Source organism: Plectrocnemia conspersa, unplaced genomic scaffold (assembly GCF_051122295.1).
Source record: "Plectrocnemia conspersa isolate PC_06_02 unplaced genomic scaffold, ASM5112229v1 ptg000010l, whole genome shotgun sequence".
Classification (NCBI taxonomy): domain Eukaryota; kingdom Metazoa; phylum Arthropoda; class Insecta; order Trichoptera; family Polycentropodidae; genus Plectrocnemia; species Plectrocnemia conspersa.
Genome location: NW_028277174.1, coordinates 20,219,851 through 20,231,553, shown reverse-complemented (window position 1 = coordinate 20,231,553; position 11,703 = coordinate 20,219,851). Strand labels below are relative to the sequence as shown.

Genomic DNA, 11,703 nt, shown 5'->3' with positions numbered 1-11,703 from the left:
ATTCATTTTTCAACAATTTATTTTCATTTCTCTTTTGTAAAATACCTCTTATTTGGAATCAGGATAATATCGTTTTATATGTTAGCTGAATCATTTTATTATTGCTTAAAACTATTTTTACATGTTCAAATGCGCGTGTAAATTGACTACATTCAGGCGAGCCGCAAAAATCCCATTTATTTTTTTGCTGCAAATCGATAAAATTTTTAGCCTTCGTCATCCTTTTTAAAAGTATTATTGATGCAAGTCAAATAAATCTTAATAATTTATTTTATTATAATAACTTTACCAGCACAAAATTTTAAGAAAATGCGTTGCACAGCTACGCACAGGTATGTAGGTATGTACAAGCTTTTGATAACATGATAGTTTATTAAAATCGCGATGCATTTGTTTGAAAGGAAAATTTATTAATATACCTAATATTTGATGCTGCGTGTGAAAATAAATCACATGATTTATTGACTTTTACAATTACTTTTTTTATTAATATCATATTATATTTTTCTGAAAGACCCAAGCGATGCCGCCTATATATAACGAATAATCGAAACCATAATACAATCATTGTTAACCAGACGTCCTTTTTTTGCTTTTTTGTCCTTCGTTTTGTCCTAGTTGACATTTTTTTAGTTCTAGTGGCATCCCTAAATGAACAAAAATTTTCGAAATAAACTTTTAATTTTTTTAACTCCCGCAGCATTTCTAATTGAACAAAAAAATCCGAGATAATCGTTTTTTAGTTTCATTTGATATTTTCAAAATCTGGTCACCTTATGAATGTACACACCTAAATAATTGAAACAATGATAAAAAATGTATTTTACTGAAATTTTACAAGTGCAACAATTTGAAATATAAAATTGAAAGAAAACATATTGTTACGTTCGATGAGCAGGAAAAAATTTGCGCTCTGGTAGCACCGTCGGCGCTGTCAAGCGAGCCGTCAGCCGGGCGGCGGGCGACGGTCGCCGGCCATGGACTTGGATCTTGCGCAGTCCGTGAAATGCACCATCTGCCTGTGTTTGATGCTAGAGCCGGTTAGGCTGCCGTGCGACCATTGTTTTTGCCTACCGTGCACGCGCAAATGGCAAGAACTCGGCACGCTCTTCTGTCCGCTGTGTCGTCGGCGCTACGGAGCCTGGCTGCGCAGGGCGGAGCGCCGAGGGCAGCTCGTCGACGCCGAGCTAGCCGAGCGCATAAGGCGCATCGCGGCCGAGCTGGCGTCGAAAACGAGCGAGGACAATCCTAAACTTAAACTGAGCGCCCCCGGCGAGATTCGCTCCGAGTATCGAGCCGAGTTTCTCAAAGTGCAGAAAGAGAGGGAAACTATACAGAACGAGCAATCAAAAGAGACGGAAAAGCTTATAAGGTAGGGAATTTTTATTCTAGTCCGTTTACAACATTTTTGACATTCAAACAATTTTTATTTTATCAAAAGTTTCCAAAGATTATTACAGTTTTCGAAGATAACAATACAAGATCCGTCCCATAAATAAATATGTTGCCTTCCTATGCTAACACTTCATTGGTGGGTGTCCAGACTTGTTTTATCTTGATCGGTTGAGTTGGTGTTGCGCTTTTTAAGTGGCTCAAAGCTTTCAAAGAGGGTCAAGAAAATATTGAAAATAAACCTCGTTCTGGAAGACAAACAATCATAATGTGAAAGTCGTTCAAACTGTGATTGTGAAATTCCACTGATCGAATGTCAGAACAAGTTTTGTCAGGATTTGCTGAAAGAGCTAAAAATTATAGTTTTAGTGCGATCTCAAGACCAAAGGGCAAAGTGAGAAATAACGCGCCTGCTCATACAGCGCTATCAATTTGAGTTTTTGATGAAACACACATCCCCGCACTTTCTTAATAACCCTACCGCCCAGATTGATGGGTTGTCATTAGAGTCTCTAATTCGAGTATTCGATACTCGAGTAAACTCGTCTATTTTTCAAGTACTTGATAATCGAGTATTTTGAAAATTACTCGATTAGTACTCGAAATTTGAAAATTTTTAAATATCTTAGAAACAACAATAACTTTAGTCTTGCTTTTATTTGGTGTTTATGCCCGAAGTCCCGAGTTAGAGCGGTTACTATCAGGTAATAATTTTTTCGCATAGTTTCGGTCTCGGCTATGCTAGTGGGTACGACGGAGAAATTTCTTTTGTGTTTTGTGTCCTACAGTTCCGACTTATCTAATTTATGACAACGAACAATATGAATATAAAAAAAAATATTTTAGGTTTTATGACTATGCAGTTGTAGCGTGAATTGTCCCTCAGCTAAAAATATAAACCAAAACAATTGTGTATTTTAAAGGCATTTAAAGTAAAGTCAGTTCTTTGCGAACCATTTAGCTCTAGAGTGAAAGGGATTCACCCAAATATATCTTCAAAGGATATTGTTGCGTGTATGGATACGCGTGCTGGTTAGTTCTTAGGTCTAAATCCAAAAACACGTGTGTTTGTATAAAAGCTTTATTGAGCTCGGCGTGGTCCGATCGCTTCGTAACGACGATCAGAGCCGACTGTTGTCAAGTTCGGGTGCATTCCCGAACGCTGTATGACGGCGTTCGCGAACGCATACAATTGCTCGAAACGGGCGTCAACAGATATAAATTTAAATTCTTCACAAGAATCAGGAGTAGAAGATTGTATATTGTTAGAAAAAAAATCTATTCAAGAATTTATTTTGTCAATAGTTAAAGAAAATAAGGGAAAAGTAAAGAAGGGAAGGAAAGAAGAGAACATAAAAAAAAAGTTCAAAAAATTTTATATCTATAAAAAGCGAACAGATAATTTAGAAGCATTATTCAACGCGTTGATGACAATAAGACCAACAGCAACGGAAAGGGTTTTTTCCACAACGGGAATAATAATGCATTATTGCTTTTAAAAAATATGTTCTTAAAGATAAAATAAATGTAAAAATTAACATAAGTCTTTTATTTATTTGTTTATATGTGCACAAATTTAAATAATAGCTATTTTGGTACATTTGGTAAATACTCGAGAGTACTTGAGTATTTTAAAATTTTAATATTCGATACTCGAGTAGTTGATGGTTCGAGTAATTGGAGACTAGTCGTCATTACGGGCTATATAAAACATTGAATAAATTGTAACTGATAAACTAAACAGACTTATGGAAAATGACTCAATACTGAATCAGTGAGGAAAACGTATGACCCCCTCCCTCCCTCAAGGATCGCGACTCTTAAATCAAGTTGGTTTTTTTCTTACATTTGCAAAAATGTACATTTTTTTATGAATTAACAATAATTTTAGTATTCTTTCGGTGTTTGTTGAACAGTAGTCGTATCAAAGATGCTCTTTAGTAACGGGATTATTTTTGTGGAGATAAAATAATCTCAATTAAGCTATATTATGCTTTATAAGTTTCAACTCGGTCATAATGCAACAATAGCAGTTAAAAACATCTGTAATGCAATGGACAGGAATGCCATTAAATTTAGAAAGTGGTAAATGTGGCTCCAAAAATTTCGTTCTGGAAATTTTGCCATTGAATATTTATATAAGAGCAGGCAGTCCTTAGTGGTTGTTAGTGAGGATATTTGGGCTGCCATCAAACCAGGTCCGAGATTAACAGTACATAAGCTAGCACAAAAGTTCATTGTGCCGCCTATATCAGTTCACAGACATTTAAAAATTAGGAAAGATGTCAATGTGCAGAATATGGGTATCCCATAAATTGTCTGAGGAAAACCTCATGCAACATATCTCAATAAGCCATTCATTAATGATTCTGAAACAGAAAAAAATATTTTTGAGTCGTATTATTACTGGAAATGAGATGTGGATCCTTTACTTAAACACGTGACGTAAAAGGCAGTGGTTGGATGACAATAAACCTCCAATTCCAATCCCGATAATAGGATTACACTCCAATAAGATAATGTTATGCATTTATAGACAATGCAGTTAGTCGCGACCAGATCCCATACTAGGCGGAATTGGCGCGCAGAACAAAATATTTAATTACGATTGTGTTCATTTGTGTCTCTGAAAGTTCGATACTAAAGGAGCGTCTTTATTATTTTTGCATATCTCAGGATTCTAAACTGGACCACCTTGAATTTAGCCAAAAAAATTATGTCATTCAATGAAATACTATGAATCCTAATAAAATAAAAATATTAAAAAAACGACCACTGATTGGCCAACTTCCCCCCCCCCCCTCCTTGGAAAAATCTGATATACCATCCTTGCTAATGGGTCACCGATTTTAAATGTATTGTTTCGTTTATCTTTATTTAGTTATAGTTATAAGATATTTGTGTAATAAGATATTATTTTAAATGCAGTGTTAAAAATCACTGAATCTACCCAATTATTGTGGCCAGTGCTGGAAAGATTTTTTATAATCTATATAAAACATACCACGTTTTACGTTAAAGATGACGGCTGAACTTATAGAAGTGTTAGTTAATAGATATATATATATATATATATATATATATATATATATATATATATATATATATATATATATATATATATATATATATATATATATATATATATATGTGGTTGAATGCGTTTTCGCGGAGAAATATTTGGTTAATATTTTTAGGAGTCGGATTACTCCGCGTACTTTTTTGATTCCGTGTGGAATCATGGTCCCTACGTTTCGGCCAACTTCGCCCAGCCATCCTCAGGGGAAAATTGAGAATATGAACATCCGGTGTGGGCAAAACCTTTGCCCACACCGGATGTTAATATATATATATATATATATATATATATATATATATATATATATATATATATATATATTATTTTTGACAAGAACACAGTAGTTAATTATAAAACGACATCTAAATATTTCTGTTTAGTTACAATATAAAATATAAGGACATTTGATTTCCTTAGAAATATTAACGATATTGTTATAGTGGGCAAGCGTAACATAACCTTAAATATGTTTATATTATTTTTCGGTAATATAAAATGTTTTTTTCTCTTGAAGTCATATTCTATAAAAAAAAAAACGCAAACCTACAGAGCCAAATGTCGAAACACATTTAATAATCATGTAATTCACATTCTTGTTGTAAATTATATGTTGGCAACTATGGGCAGTTAATATATTAACTTGTTGATAATATAAATCATTTTCGATAAATATGTCGAAATTGAACCTTGAAATGTGAACTCATTGAACTTGTATTTAATTTCACAGCGAATTGCAAGAAAAGGAAAGAATCATGAACGAAACTAGACTACAAGAGTTGAAAATCGACGAAGAGTACGCCCGTAAGCTATCCGTTACGCTGAACAGCCCGACAATTGTCCGTGAAAATTCGTCTGCTTCAAAAAACACCACTATTCAACAAAACACAAACGGTTTGGAAAAGAAAAATGGTTTCAAAAAGCAAACCATAAGTAATTATTTTGAAAAACTCAATAAAACCACTTGTACAACGTAAGTTACTTTTCCTTTATTCGTTGTGTGTTTTGAACTAATATAAATACTAACTTTTTATATGCATTAATTCAATAGTAACCAATCTACAATAAATGCAGTTTCTCCGGAATTAATACCCACCGAACGTCCAACTTTGAAAAAGGTATGCAACGGAAGCTCCGACAATTCAAATAAGAAACAAGATGGAAAGTTAGAACCTCAGGTATGTAAATTAGTTTTATTTTTAAAATAATAGTCCAGAGTCCATGTTTTATTTTTTCGATTGTATTTTACACATTTTAGCAATAGTCGATTGATTATTTATTTAATTGTATATTTTTTTATTAAAGTTATGGGATCCTCAGCTACCGACGCCTGGTCAAACTAAAGAACTGTCGGTTTATTCCGGAATCGTTACCGAAAGAAAGGCCTCCACGTCGTTAATAAAAGATACACAAAAAATTGTGGAGAAAGCTCCAACAAAAGAACCTAAAATATTAGAACCAGATATGAGAAGTGAAGATTCTTTAAAACAGGAACTATGCTATTTTAAACCAATTCATTCCATTCCAATATCAAGGTTAATTTTTATTAAAATAAATTAATAAAAATAAACTAAATTACTATATTTAATACATATATTGTTTATAGGTTTAAAGGAAAAGTTGTGAAATGTATACCAATCAAAATACCGAATTCTTCTGGCGGTTCTTTAATAGCTAGGTATTTTTTTAAATATAATATATGTACATATATACAAGGGTGAGTCAAATGAAAAAAATAAATATTTTTACGTCATGTTTTATTAAACGAAAAATATTTAATATGGAGTAATTGTAGTCTACATTACAATTAACTGTTTAACTTTAAATTTATTACATAATAAAAAAATACATTTGTAATGAAAAATGTTATTTACAACTGGAACAAATACCCATCGGCTCATTAATAAATCGGATTTTGGCAACCAAGTTCTTCAGCCCTTAAAAAATGCTTGGATACAAACAAAAAAGAGTAGGTGAGCATCTACTTGCCTACCTTTTCCTTTCTATCGTCTCTTCTAGTGGTCAAAGATGTGTAAGTCAGCGATTATGGAGTTTCTCGCTCTTGTGGCGCTCCAATAACCTCTCGTTAATCGCAAAAAGAGTAAGTATAATATATTCTGCAGATTGTTGTATGCGGAATTTTTTCGTTTTCGATGAAGGGGTATGGCTAGTAGGTTTCTCCAGTAAAAATTCTTCATAAGAAGCAATCATTTATGTTATCAATATGTTGTTCTTTCATTTCTGTATCTGTTTTGCAGAACAACAATAAGACTTTTGTTCACTGATACTTGGCGATTTTTCTACACGTCGCAATCTACTTCTGCCTTGGACTGATATCTAATTTAATCTGCTATAGACCTCACGCCTTTTCGAAAGGTCCACTCGTACTACACTTGCTGAAATAATAGACGTACATCACCGTATTTAAATTCAACTTCAATTGGTTTCACTCCTTCACTACTCATAAAACATTTTTGTCCCACTTAGGTGCACGTCATTCAAAGCCACTGCAGCAATACCTTTGTGTTTGTAACTGTTGGCCACTCTTCTGCTAATTTAAAGAACAATAGAGCGGTGTTTTTAATTTATACTGCAATTTTACAGTTTTCCTTTGACTCGCCTTCATATATACATGTAATAAAATTAAAAAGTATTTGTATTTTTAATTAATTTTTTATCTCTAATTTCCAGTATTTTAGCTGTAAAAACAAAACCTCTAATAGGCTTTTGTAAAAACTCACCGTTTGTGAGATTGTCTAATTTTTCTGATATTCCAATTGAAGAAGTAAGTTTTTCTATTATATTAAATATTATTATGTATGTTGATATGTAAATGTATTTTTTTATGTTGAAGGAGAGTGATATTGTTATTAAATCTCCTCGGAAAAAGTCACCTAATAAAAGGAATTCCAATAAAAAGAGCTCACCGAGAAGCAGGAAGAATAAGTCTAATACGCCATTGAAGAGCTCGATCGATGTTACGTCGAACGGTAATTCTAAATCGAAGAAGAACGGCAAAGGACCCTTCACTTGCTCCAAACTGTCAAATGGTAATAAGAGAAGCCCTGCCAAACGTATAAAACGAAGTTTGTCATTTAGTGACACTGAAGATTGTCGTAAAAAACCTTTGAATGACAATAAAAATGTCAACGGTCGCACTTTGAGGAGCAACGGAAACAATCGCAACATCAACGGTTTTATAAATACCGATTACGAAGATTTCAACAAGAACACTACAAACATGAACGGTAGACTGAGGAATAGAAACAGCAAGAACTCGACTAATTCGTTGCTGGACAGCGATGCGGAGATCTCCATCGAAGACATAGATCCGTTGATCATAGAAGAGCAAAAGAAGATCGAAGCCATGATTTTGCAAGAAAAGAAAGATTTGCTGCTAGCTAAGAAGCTGCAGAAGCAAATGGGCAACGGTTCTATATATACCGGTTATACGACTCGCACGGCCGTAAAGCGACAAGCCACTCTGACGGAAATAATGACTTCCAAAAACATGAGGATTTAGAAAACTTTTTAACACTTATTAAATGCCATGTATATTGTATGTTTTTTTAAGGAAAATATCTAATACAAACTCATCTATAGATATCTATAAATTATTTTTGTAATCGTTATAATGTAATAATGTACGTATGTAAATATTTTGTCCCGATTAATATTATAGAGTGATATATTTTTAAATGTTCATAGGATTCAAACTGTTCTTAAATGTCGTTCCTAGAATACGTGCATCTCAGTGAATATGATGAAATGATGTTTCATTCAATTTTTTTCAAAGATAGAATTATTTTATTTTTAATTACTTTTAATTTATTTTTATATGGTAATGATATTTTTTAAAAGTATTAATAATTATGATTATTAACATTTTTCCTATGATTTCATAGATACAGCTCTCAGTGAGATTTTAATTGTTTTAATTATTATTTATATTTTAAAATTCTGTGATATGTGATTTTAGCAAATATGATTGTGAAATAAATTTAATAAAAAGTATATTGTGTATTAAGATATTGTTTTTTTTATGCATACATGAAAAAATAATAAAATAACTCAGTTTTGAAATGGATTTTTCTTTAAAAGTCCTATATGAAACATACCTGTAAATCGTTTTAGAATAGTAGAGAAGAAAATACGCATTTTAAATAGTTTATTAAAACATTTATAACATGTGTACATAATAAAATATATGACAGTTTATAAATTACGTAATTATTATGAACTGGTTTTGATCTTATTATTATAAAGACTGAACAATATTGATACATGGCAAACATGTAATAGAGCACTGGAAAATATAGTGCTAGGATAAGTGTTCCAACTTAATTCTATCAATGCCAAAATGAGGAAACGAGTCAGGTTAGAATATGACGTGCACCATACGAGATACGGAAGAGTATGAAAGTACCAAGAGTAAAATTGATAATGAAGACTTCTAGCGCAAACTATGCCTATAAAATTACTCAAAAACATAGGAAACACTAAAAATCTATTGATTTGGTCGAAATTAATACTATACATATCTTCTTTTTTTGCTACTTCTTCATTTTGCTCGGAAGATTTTAACGAGCTTTCAAAAGAGTTTAAAAATTTCACCTGATCTTTAGAAACATCTCTATTTTTCGTTTCTTCTTTGACTTTTCTTTGTCGAGCAAATAAGCTCTTCTGTTTCTTTTCCTTTTTCTTAGCATTAATTACTTCTAGATTTTTCGAGTCTATCTGCGGCTGAATTTGACCTTGTACATATTTTAACTCTGCATAAGTTTTCATAAATTGTTTCGCTTGAGGATAAAATATTCCCAACAACACCAAATGCAGTAACAGCAAAGTTAAATGAAACATCTTATTTTCGAAAACTTCGACGTCCAAAAATCTATAATTAACAGTCCAAGTGTGATTGAAAACTCGACCAACATCAAAACTGCCTTTCATATAATTAAGTAAGTTACAACAAATAAAAGGTAAGCCTAAAACTATTTGTACTACGCTGCATAAAGATAGGTGTTTCACAGTATTTATGATCCCTAAATTAGTGAGATAAAATAAAAGCAAAGCCGGAGCAAAAAGTAAAATATTCATTTTGATCGATACCGCCAAGCTGAAAAATATACTACCTAAAACCCAATACGAGTCCAAGAACAAATTTAATGACGCAAAAAACAGCAAAACTGCAATGGGATCGTTGAAAAGTCTCAAAACATATATAGAATGAATTCTATACGACGTCAATATGGTAATCAACAAAACGTAGGGTGGTACTTTCAAAGTTTTATGATAAACTCTAAAAACTAAAATTAATTGCAATAGATAAATTACAAGAAAAATATACTGAGCCACTTTAACGTTTTGTCCATATCCAGTTATGAAATAAAGTATCGAATATATGTACACGAATCCCGCGGGATAAACGAGCGGTCCTGTGTCACCTTTCAACTGCGAATAATCTAAGGTTCCGTTTAGGAATCCTTCACATTCTTGCATGTAAGCTTTCCAGTCTATTTCCGTGTACGCAACTCGCTCTATGATCCACACGTTGATGAAAAATTCGAGAAAAATTACTACGAAACCGACGAAAGCCGTGTTGCTCGGACATGTAAACAATTTTTCTATTTGACTCCATCGTTGGTATTTTTTGAAAAATTGTTTCACGGTCTGAAGGTGACCCATGAATGCAGATTTGTTATAAATCCAGCGTGAAAAAATATCTGAAATAAAATAAATTAAATATGTTATGTAAAAAATAAATAATCGTATTAGAAATACATTATTTTGTTCATTATTTGATATAATGGAAGTTGTTGTTTATAAAACATTTTCTATATTTAAGACAGGTGTAAAATAAAAACATTTTATTCAATAAAGGTATAATTTACCACCACGCGTTAAAATTCTAATCCGAAACAGGTCGGCCCAGATAAGTTATTTTTGTAACCTATTGCCCGGCTGACGTTTATCATTCTAGTTTTAATTTGGCCATTATCGTATTTTATTTTGACCTCTAACCCATATTTATATTATTCTCGAAAATGCCAACAAATAATTTGATAAAATGTATCAAAATATTAAATCATAAATTAACTTTAACCATTAGGTAGAATTCTAAGCACATTGGTAGTTAAAGCAATTTTGAGTTTAATTTATTAATTATAAGAATTTTTGAATTAAAAAGAGAAAATAAGAACATTTAATACAATTAATTCAATTTCCCGTTTAAAAATCAAATCTCTTGAGAATAAAGATAAAAAAACTTTATAAATATCGAGGGAAGTTATAATAATTATTGCCAGATATTAGTCTTAGATTTAAAGAGCTGAAGAATTTAAATATTAGTATCCCATTCTTTATTAATCCATTAGAAATGATAGTTATCAGCTATGGATTTCTGATTTCTCAATTGGTGTTTCCTAAATTGTAATTAGTAGAAATTCAAGAAGATCTCGCCCTGAAAATTATAAATCATTTACATCTTAAATAGAATTGCTAATTGGTTTAAGAATCACGCTCGTTGACTTATTTCGATTATCGGTACAACCCATTCATGTGAATCCCTATACTCGTCTATGAAATTTATTAAACGAAAGCATCGTGCATCATTTACGAATCAACACCTTGCGGCTTACGGAGTTACTACGTACAGCCCTAACAAAACTACAAGCCAGACTGTGAATGCCTGGCAAAACAAGTCCAAAACCACAAAGTCAATAATTAATTTATTATTTATTTTAAAAATAAATAAATACATTTTCTTATTTTCTCATTTCCTGTTAAAAATAGTATGCAAATATACAAAATATATTTAGGTAAATATTATTTATAATAAACATTTTTTTATATCATTGTTTTTGATTCCCTCAAAAATGTTTATTGCGGCTCCCCTTGAGAATCTTGAATATGGCTCATACTGGCATGAATTTAGGCCACCCCTGGTTTATACCGACCAATAGCGCAATTTACAGTAATCATAAATCTATTTACATACTGACCAATTAAATATTCGTAAAATGTCGTTAAAATTTTAAGCTATTTGCTATTGTTGCGTTTTGAGGTATTGGCATTTACTTTTCTAAAGCCCAGCAAGTTAAAGAGATACACGGAAACGAAGCATTTCAGCTCTAGAAACAAAGATTTTGTGGTCATATAGATAAATTCTACATATCCCTTTCTTTGGGAAAACTTTGCTGAGACAAAGTATTTTTATCATTTCTGAGATTAAACCG

The 11,703-nt window shown here is 31.9% G+C and overlaps 2 protein-coding genes across 3 annotated transcripts; one reads left to right on the top strand and one right to left on the bottom strand.

Moving 5' to 3' along the window:
• The first annotated feature begins 918 nt into the window (after positions 1-918).
• On the top strand, positions 919-8,551 carry LOC148230928 (uncharacterized). 2 transcript variants are annotated; one of them, XR_015810946.1, is made up of 7 exons: positions 919-1,372; positions 5,199-5,441; positions 5,520-5,646; positions 5,774-6,003; positions 6,075-6,878; positions 6,956-7,253; positions 7,323-7,856. XR_015810946.1 is itself a non-coding variant. In XM_088194364.1 (7 exons), exons 1-7 carry the CDS (start codon positions 978-980, stop codon positions 7,989-7,991), a joined length of 1,830 nt encoding a protein of 609 aa, XP_088050490.1. In that variant the 5' UTR covers positions 919-977; the 3' UTR covers positions 7,992-8,551. The 2 variants fall into 2 exon arrangements, 1 of the variants encoding a protein (XP_088050490.1); XM_088194364.1 differs by having other exon boundaries at positions 6,075-6,146; positions 7,160-7,253; positions 7,323-8,551.
• Positions 8,552-8,621: 70 nt separating this feature from the next.
• Positions 8,622-10,446, bottom strand: Alg3 (Alg3, alpha-1,3- mannosyltransferase). The gene is made up of 2 exons (XM_088194365.1): positions 10,360-10,446; positions 8,622-10,191 (listed from the first exon to the last, which is right to left on the bottom strand). Exon 2 carries the CDS (start codon positions 10,151-10,153, stop codon positions 8,702-8,704), a length of 1,452 nt encoding a protein of 483 aa, XP_088050491.1. The 5' UTR covers positions 10,154-10,191; positions 10,360-10,446; the 3' UTR covers positions 8,622-8,701.
• Between the last annotated feature and the right edge of the window lie 1,257 nt (positions 10,447-11,703).